The sequence below is a fragment of the Tachysurus vachellii genome, chromosome 22 (genome assembly GCF_030014155.1).
Source record: "Tachysurus vachellii isolate PV-2020 chromosome 22, HZAU_Pvac_v1, whole genome shotgun sequence".
NCBI classification, from domain to species: domain Eukaryota; kingdom Metazoa; phylum Chordata; class Actinopteri; order Siluriformes; family Bagridae; genus Tachysurus; species Tachysurus vachellii.
This window is the reverse complement of record NC_083481.1, coordinates 8569945-8592644: the sequence shown is the minus strand read 5'-3', so window position 1 is coordinate 8592644 and position 22700 is coordinate 8569945. Positions and strand designations below refer to the sequence as shown.

At 35.6% G+C, this 22700-nt stretch overlaps 1 protein-coding gene across 1 annotated transcript in view; it reads left to right on the top strand.

The window, feature by feature from the left end:
* syn2b (synapsin IIb) overlaps positions 1–22700 on the top strand; it is a 61126-nt gene that overhangs the window by 10057 nt on the left and 28369 nt on the right. Inside the window, exon 2 of the mRNA XM_060858147.1 lies at positions 22307–22364. Within this exon, the coding sequence (XP_060714130.1) occupies positions 22307–22364 (58 nt within the window). The remainder of the gene's footprint in view (positions 1–22306; positions 22365–22700) is intronic.

Genomic DNA, 22700 nt, shown 5'->3' with positions numbered 1-22700 from the left:
CATTACATGTCAAATACATGTGCACTCACCAAGACAAATCCCTTACATTTGGAACCTAGTACTATGAGATTCAGACCCTGATGACAAATAGGATTGCAACCCATTTAACAAGATTTGACTCAGCTGTTTCTGTAGAAAATCACTTTGTCTGGCAGTTTACATCTCTGAGATCGATGGAAGGTACTGATTAGATTTAGGTAAAATCTAGGCACAAATGTGTGCTTTAAACCAATAAGAAAGCAGTTTGAGTTGCACTGGGGCAATCCTTCATAAAAAAGCAGATCTTTATTGAAGGATGCTTTCTTTAGAGTGACGGCTCTGCAATTTTAGATTTGTCTTCTGAATATTATAGTGCTGTGCTTTGTTGAATAGCCTTCTATTGATATTCCAGAAAATTCAAGCTATATTGGATAAAACGTTTTTATGTAACCTTTAAAAATATCGATACAGCATTTCTACAACGTTTTAGGAATTACAGTTTTAAAAAAAGGCTGTAGGCTTAGAGTAAGAATGATACTTAAAAGACTTATTTTTTTCATAACACTGAAGAAACATTTATAGTCTAAACCATTTTGGGTACATTACTGAAGAGCTGGGAATACTAGCTAACAAAAGCAATAGCAACCAACACTAGCTAGCTTCTAAGTAGCTACTTAACCATCCCCTAGCTACACAATGTTCTGGTGTACAACACCTTGTATACTAGGAACCTAACAGTGGTGCTAGCATGAAAATTGAAGCTTTGGGAGCTGTGTGTACAGATGAGGAGGTGAGGAAGCTGGACAAAATGGACTAAAGCTCTGCTGCCCCAATCTCTTTAGGCAAATAAAAAATAACTCCTATTGGAACCATTATCAGCAAGTACTCAAAGAGCATTGTGGGTAATGTAGGAAACAGTTAAGCAATGTCATTGCAAAATGAATCTCAGGTGCCACTGAAGTGTTCATCAATGTTTAGTATACAAATTAATATGCATGATTTTCGAGTGGCTTTTCTTATAAAACAATAATAAATCAAGAAATCAAGTAGGCTGTCAGAACTAGTAGTGAAAATTAGGAGCCCTATGATGCCTGATTGAATACATTTGTGAGAACAAGCAAATTGGATTTCAGCTGCTCATTTGTTCCCTGCCTTGTTGTGTTGTTGCATGATTAATTCATGCTGATAAGAGCTAGCTCAAGGTCTATGGGTGTTTCAGAAAGTGCATCTGATTTAAAACACTGAAAAGCTGAGCCCCTCAGTGCACAACAAACAAAATAAGAAAATTTTCGGCAGTATTGATTCTCAGACTCCGCTGGATAAATAATTTAGTTTGCACAGGAAGGCTTGCCTTCTTCACCATCACACCTAGTGTCACCCCGTAGAATCGCCTGCGGATCAAATATCGAACATCAAACAAGAAAAAGAGTAGAGAAGTAAACATGAGGGGCAGATGAGCCATGGTTGTGAAATGAGAATTACTGATGGTGGATATGATGACATGCAATACATGCTCCCTCAGCAAATGTCATGCCAAACAAGCTCCAGAGGGAAAGAGATGGAAGAGTGATGGTAAAGGGAGTACTGTGGAGTGAAGGGGAGTGAATCATTCCCTTTGGTTGCTTGGTAATGTTGGTAGAATGATATTATTGATATATAGTGGGATGGTTTCCATGGATAAATAATATGATGGAGAAAAATTAAGTGACTCATAAACAATTATTCTGCTCATAAACAATTTTTCACAAATAGCATCTTTTCTTAAAAGTCTATCTTTGCTCAGCAGGATAAACATGATAACATATTTGCTTGATTATAATTTCATTTAAGCATAATGGCATGATTACATGCTTTTGACTAATACCCATTTTGATTTCAGGAGAGGAGTTGGGAGTAAATGGATGCTTCTTCCTTTGACGCAGCTTTTAGTCACGACGCAGGCACTCCCTCTTCTCTTACTGGCAAATGCAGATTAGTGTAACAGAATGAGGGACACTGCATAACTAATGAGGCGTGTGCTTTTCTCTGTGGTAATCTCTGCCAATTTTATCTCTTAAGCTCATATACCATTGATTCCTGGCCACTGCTGTTATGATGATGGGAACTCTCTCATGGGCAGCTGCGTTTTTAGCAGCTGTAGTGAAAAATAAGACAGTGACCTTGGATGAGCTGAGAGAATAAAGAGCTTTATCTGTGACTTTCTCCCTGAGGCTCTTCAACAAGATATGTTGTTGGGTGCATGTATTTTTCTTTTACATATTCTACCCTATTGTGTGCTATGCCTTTTCACTGCCAGTTCTGTGAGAAGCCATCTATTAGATAATAATTGTAAGCTAATAATAGTACAACTGACATTTTTCAACTCAATTCACTCACTCACTCTTTTTCTACCGCTTTTCCGAACTACCTCGGGTCACGGGGAGCCTGTGCCTATCTCAGGCATCATCGGGCATGAAGGCAGGATACACCCTGGACAGAGTGCCAACCCATCGCAGGGCACACACACTCTCATTCACTCACGCAATCACACTCACACACTACGGACAATTTCACAATTGAAATCACACACTATCACAATCACAATCACAAACACACTATCACAATCACACACTACGGACAATTTTCCAGAGATGCCAATCAACCTACCATGCATGATGTCTTTGGACCGGGGGAGGAAACTGGAGTACCCGGAGGAAACCCCCAAGGCACGGGGAGAACACAACTCCACACACACAAGGCGGAGTCGGGAATCGAACCCCCAACCCTGGAGGTGTGAGGCGAACGTGCTAACCACTAAGCCACCGTGCCCCCCCAACTCAATTCAGTTCAATTCAATTCAGTTTATTTGTATAGTTTTTTTAACAATTCACATTGTCTCAAAGAAGCTTTACAGAAATATAGAAGCAGAAAAAAAATAAATAAATACAAATAATATAAATAAATTAATAAATAAAGTTTAAAATTATGTTACTATATATCTCTAACATCTATCCCTACTGAGCAAGCTGAAGGTGATGGTGGCAAGGAAAAACTCCCTGAGATGATATAAGAAAGAAACCTTGAAAGGAACCAGGCTCAGAAGGGAACCCATCCTCATTTGGGTGACACTGGACAGTAAAGAATGTAAATGTAAATAATTTCTTTTCTACAACAGTTTATAATTGTGTGACTAAGAGCTCCTGAGATACTAATGGGTCAGCACAAACTCTGAATTCACCATGGACTCAACAGTAGTCTTCAAATGATTGCTAATAAAGACCAGACCATACAGCTGACATGGGACTTAGATTTGCAAAAAGCCTATTTTTGACAAATTAAAGCATCTGTGTACTCAAAATTATAGGAACGTCTTTCAGAACGATGCCTTAGAATTTTCAAATTAAACAGAATGTTTATGAAAGGCAAGGGAGTTGGTTTTACATTCAGTATTCCGTGCATTATAGCATTATATATATATTTAAGAAGCGCTTTCAGGAACAATTACATTATTAATAGAACAAAGACTTACGTCTACACTTCTTAATTCTGTGTTCAACCTGGACCTTCTCCCATGTGTGTCTCTGTCTCTGCTCCCACCACCCTGTCTGTCTCCTCTGCTGTCCGGAGAATAATTAACCGGTAGACCATTGTGTGTTGTGCAGTGATGACACGTCCTCTAGCCCTTCATCGTGGCAGAAGTTTCCCACAGGTCTGTTACAGGGTGGAGGTTTTGGTTTGTTCTCAGAATAGACATTGAACAAATAATAAATACAATTCAAAATTAGAGAAATACAACAGAAGATCTGCTACAGAAGACTCAGTGGTTCATGTTCAGGAAAATTTGTTTCCAAAATGTTGCAGTTTTTTATATGTTTAACTTCTCTGATAGAAATTATTTTCAATTATTTGGCTCATTTATGAACTAAAATCTTTTGCTAGCTCTGCCAGTTAATAACCCAGTGCTAGAGGTACAAAGTGGTTAAAATGGTGAATACAAGAAATATTAATTATTTAAGCATGCAAGATGTATATGCAGTTAATGTTACTAGAGTATTTCAATTGTTTTGATGAGTTTGTTAGCAAGGATAATACTGGCTAATTCACTGTAATGGAGCATACTCTAAATGTACAAATTTCGGATGCTAAAACCTAACATGAGTTTGAATGCATTATTTGCAAGCTGTGTTGTAGGAACTGCCAAAATATTCCAGCAGTAACAGCAAAAGGGCATTTTGAAGAATCATTTCACAATTAAAAGCAACCTAATCTGCAACCTAAAAGCATCTGCTATGCTTTTTGCTGTATTAATTGCAATGCTAAATCTAACTCCGTAAGCTGTAAAAGCCTTTAGCTTCCCTCTAGAGAGGATGGTATTTGATTTAAAAATGATACAGGTCCAATTACCTAAAATCCCTTGCTTACAATTGTCTAAATAAGCAATTATGCCTGAATTAAAGCACTATTTACTTTTAATGCTACTATCATTTTTATTACTATTAACTATTCATTTTTTATGGCTTCCTAAAGTTGATCAGAGGCAAAAGTGCTGTGCAAACATGATATTGTATCTTTACATCTTTTCCAAAACCATTTTCAAGATTTGAGATTTAGAAATATGCAGAAAAGGCTAGTGTTATGAATGATCTGGTTTCAACTGCATCGACTCTTAAATCCTGGAACAAAAATGGCCATCAAGTGTGGCAACACTGAAAAAAAAAAAATCCTAACTTCTGAAAAGGTCTTAAATAAACATATATATTATTTCCTTTTATAAGACTAGAAACTTTTAATATGTTATATATTATTTTTTATATGAGGCTTTTAAATTTCAGATATCTGTGTTCCGATAATCTTGCTTTATTTTATGAGTAAATGTTAAAAAAATATCTGCCTATTGAACAAGAAATTAATGGAAAAAACAACAATGGCTAGAAATACTCTTGGCTTATATTTCTTTTATCGAACATCTTATATACACCTTATTTTATTTTATTATACATCTTATTTTATCGAACATCATATTGAACATCTTATAATAGAGAATAATAGATAGCTAGTGTTTCCACATTCTAGGATATGATTATTTGAAGTGTACAAAGAAGTGAAGCACAAAAGGCATTTGAAGTGATTATATTTTGTTTCCTGATAGTATTTCATGTTTCCATGTTCTGACAAACGACATGCACTCTGAACCGATGAGACATGTCCAGTTTTTTCAATAAAAGCATAGTTTATTTCTTTGTCCATTTATGTTTTAAAGCAATAATTATTTTTAAACAACCAATATGCTCACTTATTAGACTAGGAAATTAAAAAATCTGATATATGCATATAAAATATATAAGTACCTCCCTTTTTGTGCTATTTTTTCCAGGCCTCTGGTCTCTGCCCTGATAAGCTGCATTCAGCTAAATAATTTAAGTAAATGCAAAATTCAGACAGAAATCTGCTGCAGAAGGTGCTCAATGGTTCATGCTTAGAAAGTTTGTTTTGAAAAAATGTTGCTACAGAAAGTTATTTTTATATGTTTATCTTCTCTGATAGATTTTTCTCCTAAGGATTTGGCTCACTCATCTGCTAAAATACTTGGCTAGATCTGCCAGTTGATGACCCAGCGCTAGAGGTCCAAAGCGGTTAAAATGGCGATTGCAAGAATTGAGAATTATTTAAACAAGAATGAGTATTTAGCTTCTTTTTGAGCTACACCTCAGTCACTGCTGGGTGGTTTTGGTTGTAGGTAATATTGGTCATTTCATTCTAAAGGACCCTTTTATTTCACTACCTTTAATATGAAGACTCTGATTTGAAGTACATTCTTTTCTATACAGTATATATTTCAGCTGTGCAGTAGGACCTGAGAAACAAAGTTGAGCATATGCTGATTTAGCATTCTTTCTATGCTTTTTTTAATTTTTTTTTAGAAACTTTTTCACTCTTTGCAAAATGGCTAAGAATTCTAGCTTTGATATATTGTGCTTGACCGTGCCTCATGCTTGACTGGAGCAGAGCAGGAAAAAACTAATTAAAGAGGCTCAGGATCCTACCACACTGTTGTCTATCAGCAGTTAATTAAATAGCTAAAGAAATGAAGTAGCAGAGTAGAGCTCTGCATAGAGACATGTGCTTGCATGTTACATGGTTGAAAGCACCAGCTGCAAATGTTTTATTCTGCCCAATAGCCTGAAAAGTGTCAGAGATAAAAAAAAAGATGGAAAAAAATCTTTTTACACCACCCATTTGAACATGAAAGTATTTTCTGCTTGAAATAGAAACAGTGCAAAAAATCCTGACCTTTATGCATTAACTGTTTAAAGCAGGAAATATTTTACCTACTGAGTGGATCAATAGTGCACTGCATCTCATTAAAAGCATGTACATTCATTTATTTTGAAGATGGATGAATAGAATCCAATAAAATTTGTGGTTTTTTTTTTGTCTAGCCATACTAATGTAATATTGCCTACTGCCTGGTTTGTAGTCAGTTGATGAAGCAGGCATATAAAAAGCCATAATATCCAGTTAATAAAGCTGCTATGTCTTTGGTGGAACATTTGCTTGACTACTTTTCCTTATTTCATAGCTGTTCTATGTTTGTTAGCTTTGTCTGTGCCATTATTAGTCATTAAATTGTAGGAAAATATGATGTTTTGCATCTTATGTGTACATGTACAACAACAATAAAGTTGAATCTAATCTAATTGAATCGAATATGCCGGTTTCCCAAGCTTTTAGTGACATTGTGGTGCTTTAAACCTCAAAATCTCAGGACGTCTTATTGCTGCACTGCATCCTCAAAGTTCCATGGTTGCAGGTTCAATCCTGAGCTTTTGTTGCTGTTTGTGTGGAGTTTTGTGTATTCTCCTTATGATTGTGTGGGTTCAAGTATCCTTGAGTGCGTGGTTTTCTGTCACAGGCCAAGAGCACGCTGATGGCTATGCTTTGATAGCTAATTGATGCCAATTGCCCTTAGGTTTTATGAGTGGATATATGTATGCCTGGTGTCTTGTGTTTGTTCTTCCAGGTCACACACAGTATTCCCAGAAAGGCTCTGAAGCCATTACGACCATGACCATGATAATGTCGTTACAGATATTCAAGAAATAAACCCTCATCATATATTTTTAGTAATAGTCAAATTCCATTTGGTGTTCCTAGTGACATATATTAAAGCTATGTGCTATATTTTTAAACAAAAGGTTCTCTGTTACAAAATACACACATGGCATTTAAATGTCAGCAGTATGGAACACTGTGATTCATCTAGATCCGCCTGTTTAACAATTTTATTTTCTTGCTCTGTAATTGACCTCCTACTACAAATTAACCAGCATTACTAAACCAGGGTTTCTACTAGAGTAGAATGAAATGTACTGTAAAAAGGCTATTAATTATTCAAGGGTTCTTTAAGGTTTAATTAGATAATTAAATTATTTTTACCTTCCATGTGTTGTATGTTTCTACACACTGTAGAACCTTTAAGAGTCCCTCAGAGTGAAACCAATGAACCCGTAGAAACCTAATGCATTTACCTTTTGCCTAGTTTCCTAACATTGTAGAAAACCAAGATAAATTATCTTTAATGTACATGTATATATATGACATTCAAATGTATTACATCTAATTAATAAAATTACATGCACTGCATTGAAAACTCCTCCTAATAGGGAAAGACCTTTAGATCTTTCTCAGTTGAAACACCAGGATTTGTGACCAAATTTATTCTAATTCAAATGCATTCATAATCTATACACTGCTATCCTGAGTGAAGTTGATGAGCAAAATTATTCATATAGATAAAGACTTTGTTCACACAAACACCATATCACACACAAACACACATTTAAGCACTCTCTCTCATACACACACACACACATGCACTCCTTAACTCACTTCCACACACATTCACTCACTTACTTATTCATTCACTCTTACATACTGACATGCATTCCCTCACTCATTAACTCTCTTTACAAGGCACGGTGGCTTAGTGGTTAGCACGTTCGCCTCACACCTACAGGGTCGGGGTTCGAATTCCCGCCTCCACCTTGTGTGTGTGGAGTTTGCATGTTCTCCCCATGCCTCGGGGGTTTCCTCCGGGTACTCCGGTTTCCTCCCCCGGTCCAAAGACATGCATGGTAGGTTGATTGGCATCTCTGGAAAAATTGTCCCTAGTGCGTGATTGCGTGAGTGAATGAGTGTGTGTGTGCCCTGCGATGGGTTGGCACTCTGTCCAGGGTGTATCCTGCCTTGATGCCCGATGACGCCTGAGATAGGCACAGGCTCCCCGTGACCCGAGGTAGTTCGGATATATTTCTTTTAATAAAACTAATATAGGCAGTCTAACACTGTGATGTCAGAAAGGATCGTTAAGGATCACAGAATTATTTAATTTTCATACTTTGAAAACACATTTTTCATCACACTCAACAACAGTCAGAGGTTCCTGTAGGAAATTAATTTTAAGTCATTGTTTAATTTCCTTTATTTTTAGCATATTTCCTGTTGTATCATATAGAAGCCAAATCAAGTGACAATGCTGGTTAAATTCAAACTTTACATTAGGTTTGTGGTTCCGGTCTCACATTTATATGAATGGAAAGGGAAAGGTAACTAAAGGTAAAGATATCATCTGTCTCTTTGTGCAATTTGTCACATTGTTTAAGGTGGCTATTTGTTTCAAGGCATGAGTCAAGAAGGAAAGGCAAGCATAAGAGGTGAACTCATTCCTATGATATTGAAGTGGTCTGAGTAAGACTGTTATGTTGATGAGATTAAGGGTGGGTGAAATTCCAGGATCTGGTGTGGGGCTGTTACAACCTTATATGCCTCGATTGTCACCCGAGTGTTTTGTTTCTATCTGAAGGGCCTGCTCCCATAAAATGTGTATAATTACAATGCATTACAACTTGAAGTCAGACTTGATGACTGCACTACACATGCCAGTACTTGACTTGAAGACTCACGTTCATCGTGTCTCTACAATAACGACTACTACACAAGGAAATCCAAGTCTCCTGGTCTTCTCTGGAAAAAGTTTGCACCATTACTGAAGATTAGATCATTAATCATATAGTTTTAGATACCAGCAAATCACTGTAAACTGTGCCTTCAATCTTAATCAAAATCAGGTTTATTGCCAGGTACTGTAGGGTTTACATGTACAGGAATTTGTCTTGGTGTGTTGGTGCATAGTAATAATAAAAACTGAAAAAATAACTGAAATAATGAGAGGATGATCAATCACATCCCCAAGCCTTTTGCTCTTGTTATTAAACTCCCTAATAGGCTGCTTTAATGCGTCCCCTTATATTAGCATAAAGCAAAGCTTGGCTTTAATCCAGCTAATTCTATCCCATGCTGTTAGCTGTGTTCCACAGATCCACCATGGGAGCTGCTTATTTTTTAAACAGGGCACGTCTGGCTCTTGCAGCTATCCAAGTGAACTTTTACATTCCTTTGCTTATTTTAATGCAGGCTCATGCCCTCTGAAGTCAAACATGCTTCACACAGTGGGGAGCTTCTGGAAATCATATTAAGGCAAGAAGGAAGAAAATGTTTTCTCCGTTTGAAAATGAAAATATTAAAGGTCTACTAGTTGTTTAGTGGACTGGATACAATTCTTATTGAATTATAGTTGTATAGTTTTATTGTTATCTTTAATATGTTTCTCCTCAGCTAGAATGAGACACAACTTAATGACGATAATCAGTCAGTCCTGTTGTTTTGACCTACTTGTAGACTGAGAACCCTTACACACTGAGCATTACAACATTCATATATTATAAATGATTATTAATTTGCCTTTGCCTGAGAACTGTCTGACATTGCACTTTGATGTACAATTGCTCCAAAACATACTAAAAGCATCTGACATTCAAGGCACAAAAACCACATCATCATTTGGAGTCTTCAGCCACATCTCTCTCCCTAATCAGCTTTGTTCCAGTCAAAGCCTGTCATTTAGACTAAATGCCAAGAATTAAGGCTATAGCTTCATCCAGCCATTGAAGGCCAAATGAAAAAAAATCCCGCAAAACTGCCGAGTCCATTTTGTGGATATTAATGCCAAGAGCGGCAGATGGTGCCCACTTCGAATTCATTTTACCAGCGCCACAGGTCCAATACTGTAAATATGTTACTGGTGAACTGGTTTGCAATCTGATAAGCCTCTGAGGTTTTATATACATATTAATATGTACATGTGCCATATACCTATTTAGATCCATGTGTTTTTTGTTTTTTTCAGATCTGTTTACTGACTTTTCATTTATGAGATTTTATGCTGCAATTACAATATCTACATTTTGACCTTAATAACCTTCAGTTATGTTTGTTAATTTTGACTGATTTTTATATCCACTTCAATGTACACTCCAATACTCCATTTTCCATTAAAACAACTGACACCAATTATATTCTGATGGATTATGAGGAAGAACATCTGAGGTAGAAAGAGTTTGCCTCACTTTTCCTGGTTGGTAGTTGTCATGTGATAGAGGAGAGTTAACTAGTAACCTCATGAATATATATTTGTTATAATCTCCTTAAAACATTATAAATATTAAACAAATTTTTGCTTCATAGAGGGTCTATGTCTGCATAGGCTGAAATCATACATGAGATATGAAGATCAATAATTCATTCAGTGAAACTGAAGCGTATGCTGGGAACACTGGGTATGGGACACCAGTCCATTGCTGGGAACACTAGGAACACCTCTAATGGGACACCAGTCCATTGCAGGGCACCATGCATTCACTCATTCCCACCTTGGGCAATTTAGTACAAACAAACCAACTACTTGCATGTATTTATGAGGCAAATGAAAACCCACCAAGACATGGACAGAACATGTGAGCTCCACACAGAGATCAAGCAAAGCTCAGGATCGAATCAAGGACTATGGAGCTATAAAGCTGCAATTCTTTGCACTGTGCCACTGTGCATGCCAAACACCCTGCTTGCATACACACAAGGGGTCGCCAACATCACTCCCCCAAACCACCTCTGCTACCATTATGATTGCGGAGTGTTAAATTTGTACTAGACAGGAATAAATCTCCCAGAAACCTGCTAAGACACTGAAAGCCTCATGTGTGTGATTCAGTTTATGTTACATTATGTCTCTGACTCAGTGAGCGTAGGTCAGAAAGGTTTGTTCCTCTTCCTCTCCATGGGAGAGAAATGAATTTTCTCCTTAAGAGGATATTGAGTGATCCTTTAATGCTTTTACAGTACTCATTAAAATGATATAAAATTATATTGTGGTCATTCTTTATCACAGCTCTATGATAAATGCCTGTGTTGTCATAGAAATAATAAATATGGCTAATAAAGTCATAAAGCCTATTGGCTGCTGTGTTTGTTGGATCCTCTGCTAGGACATTCATTCATTCATTCATTTTCTACCACTTATCCGAACTACCTCGGGTCACAGGGAGCCTGTGCCTATCTCAGGCGTCAGACTTATACATAAATACATACATACATACATACATACATACATACATACAGTATATATATATATACATACATACATATATATATATATATGTATACTGCATTTACAAGTGCATTAGAATCCATTTTAAAGACATAGGTAGTTATGATGAATGTATATAGTGAAGTTATAGTGATGAATGTCTGAATTTTCCTCCACTGAAGTGAAAACAAGTGGAAGAAATATTGTCTATGATATAGATTAATTTGCAATAAATATGGTTATTATACAATATGAAAAATAAGGCGTAAAGAAAGATATAAAATAAAGAATAAAACGATGGTCCATGCTGTTAAAGTACAGTTGATTACTTTGTTAGTGTATTGTAATGCTGATTATTTAAATCAGCTGTAATGCAGCATGTCCCTGCAAAATGACTTGACTTGAAATGTTTTAATACACTTGGACGAATGGTGTTTATCTCTCCAGTATAGCTAGACAGAATCTTTCCAACAAACACTCAAGCTCAAATCTAGGAAGCCTTTCTAGGAAACTTAATGTTGGCTTTTCTTTCATTTGTAACTTTTCATTACATTTACATTGTTTGTCTATATTCTACCCACTCATTAGTCAAATCTCCACTGCTACATGACAGAGGCTACCACCTGTTTTCTCTTAGTGACATGATAGAGCATCTGAACATGCTAAGATGAGAGCCCTAATTAATTATATGAACTGGATATGAGGAAAAGAAGAAAAAGGTATAGAGATTCTTTCTCACAGCTCATTTCAGTTGTGTCATGTCAAATGGTTCAAAACAAAATCAGTAAGCTGCCTAAAATTTGTTTGCTTGCAAAATGATTTGATTTGATGCCTACTGTTGCCACTGTTCATGTAGAATCACCTAATGGATCTCATTCAGCAAAACCCGAGAATGGACTTAAATTTATGAAGCTTTCAAAAAATAATTCAGCACCGTGTAAAAGCATGATTACGCAACCTTTAAGAGAAAAGTAGGTCATGTGAAAGTGATGTGACCTCTCATAAACAGGAAAGACAATTTGTGCTCGCTGTGCAAAGGATGCATTTGTATGATGTCAAACAGAGCAATTGACTCAATTTACAGTATAGTATTATACATGCAAAACACTTGCTGATAATAGACTCATCATATATCATGATATTAAATTCACCCATATGGTCAATTCCTCCATCAGTACAAATGACCAATTACCAAAAAAAAAAAAGAGCTTATGTGGTCTTATGCAAGAAAAATCTTTGTTAATTTGGTGACAACACTGCATGATTGACTCTGCTCCTATATGGTCAGTACTGATTAATTCTATGGTCTGATAAATGTGACCCAAATTGGATGCACACACAATATGCATGGAACATAGGAATTATGTGTGCTGTAAATGGTGTTGCATATATCCCTGTATCCAGATATTGTGTTTTGTTCATTTTGAGATACTGTTGAGAACATAGTTAATATAATTTATAAAACGTGGAGATGGTGATAGTGCTGTATGACCCATTCATATGATATTATTGTGCTGTTTTACATTGTAAGAATAAAACCAAAATGTTCTAAACATGTGCAAATATAGATGTGAAAATGTTGGTTTGTTAAATTATTTCTTATATTGAATGTAGTGTTCTTTGAAGTTCTTTGAAGTGAATCATTTACAGTCCTGAAGGGTCAGAGTCCAGATAAAAAAATTTCTAATACACTAAGCTAAAAAATGGCTTTGAGCAGATAAATCAACAAACTGCCCAGGACTCTAACCAGCACTAGAATTCATGACCCCTTCCATGAAGCAGACCCTGTGATAAACAATGACAGCAAAGAATACTGTAGTTTATATAAAACTCTAAGCTCAAAGGCATACAGCCTGTAGTGTAACAGCATTATAAATATAGAATATATTGTTGATCTTCATGCTGACTAAAAGGTCAATGCTCAATGTAAAGAAGGAATTTATGTTAAAGCTATCAATTTATCCGAATCTATCTGTAGCACTATACAAATAAAATTGAATTATTGAATTGAATTATTAGGTGGATAACCCTACCAGTTACAGTGCTGGCAAAGGAAACAAAGTATGTTAGATTTATTATGGTTTTTCTCCATAAACCATCAGATTGCAGATCTATTGTGATATGTTGCTGAGAGGCTGAAGAGCTGGTATTAATGGTTGATGTGTTAAGTGTTGGTTAGGCTTGATGTGTTGAATTCACACTGTTTGATGTGGGTTTCACTTCAAGATCTCAGTTTCTAGGGGAAAGAATGGAAGGTGTTAGAGATAAATATAGTGCTGTTTTTGTATCTTTAGAAATAAAAATTCACTATAAATAGAATGTCTGAGTAGAATGTTAAAGACAGAGCTATCTGTGGTTGGATTTCATAAAATCACTGGTATACCTTTAAATATACCAGATGAACAAAAATGATCTTATTTTTCAAAGAGCAAAAATAAATAATGAAATGATGCCCTAAAAAACATTGTGTCATATTCCCATGTTCCATTTATGAAAATTGAGTCTCTCTGTCTCTTGTGACAAAACAATGAGAATGCAAAGCGATTGCTCATGTCCTCCACCTAGCTGCAGAACACTTAATCCTGGTTTTATTTTGTTGTAAAAAGAAGGATTAGGAAAGAGCTACCCCCCTTGAGTCTTATTTCTGGAGCCTGCAGCATAGTTTCCTGATGGGACACACATTTTACTTCTATTATATTCAGTCCAGTCCAGACCTGAGCAGATGGCATTTAGTGCTCTGGTCTATTAGTACTCAGCTCACAATGTGCTGGTGATGTGATGAGCGAACATGCTCAGGTACTCCACAGCCAATGTAACAGATAATTGTACTGGGGCATATTTTTGTCCTCTTTCCTGCAGTAGAGAGGGTCTGACAGGTGTCAAACCTGCAGAAATATGAGGAAAATATGGTTGAAAAAACACCATTGCTGAAATCGTGACAAGTCATTTTGCAGACTAATACATAAGAATTCCACATATCTTTCACTAAAGTAGCATGCCTAACTCTGACAGGACACTAAAAATGTGAATATCCAAATGGAACAATTATATCTAGATTAAAAACACCTACAGTATTGTAAGGTTTTTTATGATGCTGTGAATAAAAGTATTAATAGTGATTAATCTGTAAAACACAAGTAACACAAAAGTGCTTTAGTCAAACACAACACAAGTAACACAAAAGAACTTTAGTCAAAGTTTTAACCAGAGACAAAATGTCTAAACTTTTGACAGAAAGTGCATCATACTAGGGCAGATATTATCTTACTGTAAGTGAAAGCATAAAGGATTACAATGCCTTGGCTCTGTGTGAGTCTTGCTGGAGCAGCCATGATTGGAGAGACATTGATTTGTACTTCTCTTGTTCATAGTATTGTTCAGAACTAATTAAACTGTCCTTGAACGCTGTTGTGCACAGAGCTTTCTGTACCCAAGAAAGAGATTGTTTTATGAGATTGGAAAACATTTGCAAAATCATTGTGGTTGTTAGCAAGATATATTTAAAAATGAAATGCCAAAAAATTGACCAAAAATGCATTAAAATATATAATTATATATTATGTATGACTAATTCCCTGAGCAAGTAACGGGCCATAACACAACTTTCATTGGTAACATTTGTTTGTGCCAGACAGGGTAGTTGTTGAGTTTTTTCAGAAATTAAAAATCTCCTGAGATTTTTAACACACAATAGTTTCCAGAGGTTAAAAGGAATAGCAAGCAAAAACAAACAAGAAAAACATCCAGCGAGCAGCAGGTTTGGGGTTAAAAAGATGCCTCCTTGATAAGAAAGGTCAGAGTAGAATGACCAGACTGCTTTGAGTCTACGATAAAAGCCATACTTTAAAACTGTGGTGAGCAGAAAAGCATGTGTGTTCTATCTCTAGTTAAATGGGCTATAGCAGAAGACCAAATCAAATTTCACTCCGTACAGCCAAGAACAGTAGTCTAAGCCTTGAGAAATCTAAAATGTACAGCTTTATATTGGAAGAGCATCACCTAGTTGGTTTTTCCAATGTGAAGCTGTCTAGCTTTAGTGAGCCTTTGCTCACTAAATGTCAGTGAGCGTATTGAGAAATGTATGATTTATTGGAAGCAATGTGGATTACATATGAAAAGAAAATCCAACAGCTTAATCAGTTGGATCGATAATTGGGCACATGCAGCTCAACATATTTGTCTTATAATTGATAGTACTGCCTCTGAGTCCTTTATCTATAAACTTAACTGGTTTGCCCTGCAAATGAACCTGCCTTTAATTTATTTATATTTTAACAGATACCACAGCAGAGTTAAATTCTCAATTCTAATTGTCCAGAAGATTTAATTAAGTTTCTATAATAGCATGGCTCTGATAGCAGTTCTGGTTACAAGACAGATTAATGCTCCCATTGAAATATACTAGTTTCTATAGCAACAACTTAGACCAGAACTTGGATATGAGTTTTCAAACCTCAGCATGGAAGTCTTTACAGTTTTTTTACGGCAACAAGACAAGCTGTATTTTCTGTTTTCATTACCTTCAAGAGAGAAAAAAATTCTGACTAGTTAGGTACGTTAACGTTTTAAGCTAGAATGTAAGTGATAACAGGAGATACCTCAACGTGCAGACATTCCCCTAAATAAAACTCACCTATCAATAAATAAACTGTCTAAAGATAGCATACTTTACTATTTACTATTACTTTATTAATTATTACTAGAGGGAGAAAATGAGAGAGAAAAAGAGAGCATGCCATCACAGCCACCCAAAGAGTCAGACCAATTCTGCTCCACTGGCTCCTAGTCCTGGATGGCTGTGATATCATGTGGATTTGAACTCACGATCTTCCAAAACCACTGCAAATGGTTTTTGGTCGCATCACTCCAGGGCCCCTTTTCAAAGGCTGTTTTCCAAGTTGTTGCTTAACGACTGCTTTAATTACAAAATTAAAACAGATTTATTTCCTCAACATAACTAGCACTACTGCTGTTCATCCATATTTAGTTCTCTGAGTAAAAAGAGTTATTTATGCACTTACTGTATGGTATCATGAGAATCTTTACGTATGCTGTACATTCCTGTGCCTTCTAAATCAACAAAACATATGGCATCTATAGTATTTTAAACCCATTAATATAGTCGCTCAGTGCTGTAATGTTTTTTGTCCTTAGCAAGTTAAAGCCTGTTTCTCAATACCAAGAATGCCAAAGAACTGACTAAACATTCCAAAAGAAAGTTTTTGCCAAGAGCGAGCTCAGGAGAAGAAAAGAGTATGCCGCATGCATTCAACACAATCACGGAATGTCATTTATCCCTTAAGTCTTGTTTCCTGAGATATATGTGAATTGATGTGCTATTATGATATACACATTCAATTTCTTTCATAAACCTTACAAATCCTCCTGACATCAGACTGTATCTATCAAAGTTTCTTTCTATCTTTTTCATTAAAGCGTTCTTTATATAGTTTAAACCAAAAAGCTCTGTTTTAAGATTCACTGAATTCATGAGTTCTTACATGTTCAGTCCTATCATAATTATAAGGATATTACAGTGGAATTTCCCAAAATTGATTTTTGTTGCATATATGTTAGATTTTTGAATAAGCAGTAGTTCAAGACTGGATTTTTTTTTTTTTATTAAGTAGGCAAGTCTATGCATATTATATTAATTGAAACCTTATTTGCACATGATTTTTAATTTTATTCAGTTTTGTTTAATTTCAGATTTTAAACAGTAATGCATATATTTTTTTCTTAATCATATTATTTTCCTATATTTTCTTGCCTTGTGAATTTTGTTTGTTTTGTTTTTATTTGATTAGCTTTTTTTTTTTAACGTTATTCTATTGTTATACATATTTGCCTTTTGCCGCTTTAAAAAAGTTGTTTATTAATCAATAGGCAAAAGCCATAAACTGAAGAGATAGCCTGACACTGTCATCTGGAAAATGATCAAATGTTTATAGAGCAGCAACAAAAACCTTGTGATATAAACATGAGCACCATGAGCGGTGAGATACACTATCATTCCTTGTTGTATAAAAGCTCATAACGATACAGTAGTTGCAAAATTTACTGCCATTATGCAGCCACTGATCTCTTTGTTCTTCTCTCAGACACTCCAGACCACATGAACACAATATGTACTTATTTGCTTAGCAGCTTGTTAAGCAGTTTTATTAGTAGCTTTTTGTTTACTTAAAATCAGACAGAATAGAAAACGTTGGTGATAAATGCAACACCAAATTACCTTAGACTTGTTAGTATATGCTAACTTCAATTATTCAAGATTAGAATAGGTGAGAAATGCTTGCCAAGATTACTTGGGTGTAGCTAGAAAAGCCTAACCTAAATTACTTGATAGTGAATGTTTATGTAAATTATCTTAGACTTGATAGCGAATGCTAATTTAAGTGACATGAGACTTGATAAACATGAATCTAAATTTGTTGATTAATTGATACTAGACATCAAATGTATAAAAAAAATTCTAAAAGTTTCTAAATTAAATATACATTTTAATTAACTTTAAAATGATCTCAGAGCAGGTAACAAATAGTAACCAAGACTACTTCATGCTAGGCAGCAAATAATAAACTACTAAAGACTATTAATTACTTGAAACGAGGTTGCAAAGGTTAATGGAAATTTCCTCAGAATCGATAGTGAATGCTAACCTACAGTAAATGACCTCATACTTGATAGCAAATGTTGACATAAATTACCACAGAATTGATAGTGAATGCTAATCTAAATGACCTTAGACTTGATAGCAATTGATTACCAAATGATATCCTATATGATATATTATTAGATTACCATATGATATCCTAAATTATCTCCTATTTGAAGCAGATGCTATCCCAAATTTCCTCAGACTTGATAGCAAATGCTAACCAAAATAACCACAGTCCTGATATAAATGACCTCGGAATGCTAACCTACATGACCTCAGACTCCATGTTAAATTACCACAAATTTGTTTCTGAATGCTAACTTAATTACCTCAGACTTGATAGCAAAGGCTAACCTAATTCACTACGATAAACACTGAGTTATAGTAGGCAGAGATTGGAGAGATTTGAACAGCTCTGATTACTCCCACAGTACACGGTTTGATTAGTGCTGTCCAACAACACAGCAGGTTATTGGACTTTATCAGGGGTGGTTAAGAAGAGTGTGTCAGTGTGTGCATGTTGTAGAAAGTTAGTGAACAATAAGTGAGATTGATTGAGTCTAATGGGAAGTCAGAATATATTAGCTTAGTGTGGTGTGGGATAGGTGTCTGCACGTGGGTGGTGTTTTTTGTCTCCAACTGTGAAGTCTGTGTGCAAGTACATTATGAAAAGTACACAGACAGATTGTTTGTGTCCGTATGTGTGTGTGTGTGTGTGTGTTAATTCCACATAGACAACCTACAGTATCCTCCGGAACACCTGCCTGTGTCCTAATTAGCCAGATGTGTGGGTTATATCATGCCCCACTGGCCTTGTATGATCGTTTTAATTTGTTTTAAGTAATTTATCTCTGTGTAACACAAATACAAAAAGTAGCAACAGATTTACATTAAGAGTGTGTATTTCTCAATTTATGTATAATTTGCATCTCAGTACATGATGAAGCATCCAACCTATGAAAAAAAACAAGTCAATGCAATTGGTTTCTTGATGCAATAAGATATAATACAATATAATTCAGTGATGAAGCAAACGGGTAACTATATTAAAAGCTAAAAGACTGCGATTAAGTCTGCTTTTGTTAGAACCTTTAAGTTAGCAATCATCTTAGTTTAGTGTACCGTAAACAAGTGTTTACCTCAACCACATCTTTTCAGTTCAAAATATCTTGATTTCATGACGTTAATCATAGTAAGTCAAATCATGTTCATCTGAACTTCTGTATTTGGTCCGTCTATTAAATGCGCATAAGTCATTCGGTATGTGTTTAATAGACCTGGATAAACCTGCAAAGAACATAAAACAAATAAAAGTCAAGTGTTTAAGTCACTGATTTAAAATGTGGCAACAGAATTGAGTGATTTTGTTAATGGTACAAACAGATGGAACAAAGGCTCACCCAAACAGAACAATTTCTTTTTGCTTGTGTATATTAGCAGTTATTTACCTGAGAATTTCATTTGATCAAGGCAGCAAGATGGAACCACAGATAACATTCCCCCCTCACAGCTTCATTGTCTGCAGTATGAGCTGTGAAGGGTTTTGCAGGTTCTTCGTGTATCTCCAAGAGTTTACTCTAGGTTCTTAAGTTTCCTACAACCACCCAAAATATTCTAGTGGACTGGCCTAGGTGTGTGTATATGGTGTGAGAGAGTGTGTGCATGTGTGTGTGTGTGTGTGTGCTTGATGCCCTGTGATAGACTAGAATTGTTTCACTGTGGATCCCTGCCTCATGCCCAGTGCCCCCGTGTTCTGGATCCCATGTGACCCTGACTTGAATATAACAGTTAATGAAAAAGACTGACTGAATTAATTTCTTTAGAACCACTATGTTGCAGTCTGCATTTATAATAACCTACTTTCTGGTTGATGAATCGCTGCCATTTGGCTTTGCAGACTGGGTGTAATCTATGCACCAAATCCGACTCTAGAGGGTAAAAAAGATATTGGAAAAAAGGTTAAATTGATTAACTTTATTTTGTACTTTTAGCATTTTACTGAGTCACAGATGCATTTGTGTAGCCAAGAACATAATCAACCTAATTGATTTGATTGTCAAAACATTTTATGTCTTGGCTCTGTGCAGTGAAAAACTTACAGCACTTTCAACATCATTGAACAACTTCAGGTTTTGGCAGTATAGTGTATATCATCATCAGAAATATCACTGAAAGCTGGGGTGAATTAAGATTAGCACAGGTTGTATCCTACTTAGCTATACTGTTGCTTTCATAAGCTGTCTAGGCATGCATGTACCAGACATAAGACAGAATTGACAAAGGTACAGTACAACACACTGAGGATCTGCAGCTGACATTCATACCTTGGTTACCTACAATGCCTTGCATAAGTATTACGCACAACCACACACAAGCTTTTTGAACTTTTCCACATTTTGTATTGTTGCAACATGTAACTGGAAACTTAACTGGGATTATAAAATTAATGTACAAAAAATACCCCATTATATTGAAGATGATATTGTGTTTGTCTGAGTTGACCATCAGAGCTGTCAATCTCTCCAGCTCCTTCATAATTACCCTTGGGCCTCTTGGTTTCCCTCTTACCCTGATGTCAGTTTGTAGTGTACGGCTTCATCTAGGCATAAACTTTCCATTTTTTAACAACAGAATTAATGGTGTTCTATGAGATTCATAAAGATTGGGCTCTTCACACTGTGCTTAACCCCAGGTTATCATTGTTCTAATCACTGCATTTAACCCTGGGTAGAGGAACGATTCACACTGGTAATTTAAATGCAAGGATAGCACTGCATGGTGCACTGTACATACGGAACCCAGCTCTGAAGTTGTTGGACTTTATGGAGTTAATCTTGCATTGTGGAGTCACATACAGTGGTGTGAAAAACTGTTTGCCCCTTCCGGATTTTTTATTTTTTTGCATGTTTTGTCACACTTTAATGTTTGAGATCATCAAACAAATAAAAATTTTAGTCAAAGATAACACAAGTAAACACAACATGCAGTTTTGAAATGAAGGTTTTTATTATTAAAACAAAATCCAAAAGGTTATAATGCCATTTCTAAAGCTTTGGGACTCCATGTAGATTTGGATTTTGTTTTACCTTAATAATACAAACCTTCATTTAAAAACTGCATGTTGTGTTTACTTGTGTTATATTTGACTAATATTTAAGTTTGTTTGATGATTTGAAACAAGTGTGACCAAAATAAAAAAATCAGTAAGGGGCAAACACTTTTTCACACCACTGTATGTACAGTGTGAAATGATGTGGTGTTAGAATTTTATGGCTAGATGCTTACCAACATAAACCCAATCAGAAATTAAACAGAATGTGTCTCATCATGTGAAAAGAGCTTCTTGGTTTGATAGCTCCTTGGTCTTCATTACGTTTTTAGTTTAGGTACGTTCCCTTACTAAACTCTGGAGAAAGTTTCAAGTTTCAGTTTTTCAGACCTAGAACACTACAAAAAGTGGAAAAGTTGAACAGGGGCAAATACTTATGCAAGACACTGTACTATTCTGAGCAAATGTACAAATGATTATGTCTCATTTATCTATGATATTTTTGCCTCAAACAGGCCTGGTTTCAATATAGTCTATTGATTATTTGTCATTTCTAAAGCAACATGATATAAATCTAATCCAGGGTTGCAATGAAATCAATTAAATCAAATTCTACATTATGATGTGGATTTATAAAATGACTAAATTTTAAATCCACATCATAATGTAGAATTTGATTTAATTGTTTTCATTGCAACCCTGGATTAGACAAAAATTAAGCAAAATATCCATACAATGTCAAAACTGCCTGAAAGACACATATGCTTTAAGGTGCAATTAATTGCACTACTTAGTACTACAATAGTAATAGTATTATAGTTACCACTTGAATTTAAAGGGAAGTAAATGCCAGTATTTAAAATGAGCAAAGAAAAAGACAGAAAGACAAGTTAAATTGTACAAAACATATTTTTTTTGTTTTCCTAGTAGACGTATGAAAGCAAGCTTTAGTTGCATGGTGCATGTCTGCTGTTTTCTGAGTATCTTTGATTATATTTCTACGCTTTATGTCAGGAAAGTATGAATAGATTTCCAAGATATCCCAAGATGTTCTTGCTGGAAAGTACTATATCATATATCTTAAACGTGATTCTTAATCTTGTGGTGTGCCCCAGGTTTAATGATTATAATGTTTTCTTCCCTTTCTTTCTCTCAGGGCAAAACTGTTCCGTGGGAAAAAGGTCCAAGGAGAATATGATATCCGAGTGGAACAAGTAAGATACTTTACTATGATTACTGGTGAGAGTGAAGATAAGATATTGCTCATTTGCTGTTATGTCACTGTCTCATATCTCATATTTCACATCATTTCACATTAACTGTCATTGTGAGGAACATTTTTCTCCTTTTTCAACTGTACACCTTCCTGTGAAACTTAGGTTGACCTGCATTGAATCAGGTTAACAAATGTCACAGACATTTCCAGGAACTGTGCAGCATGTGGCAAATTTCATTATGCTGTAGACCCATCAGTGATGTGTAATTTGGCCTGCCGAAGCTGATGCATCGAATATCACCTTGAAAGCATGCAGTCTTGTAAAGAGGATGAC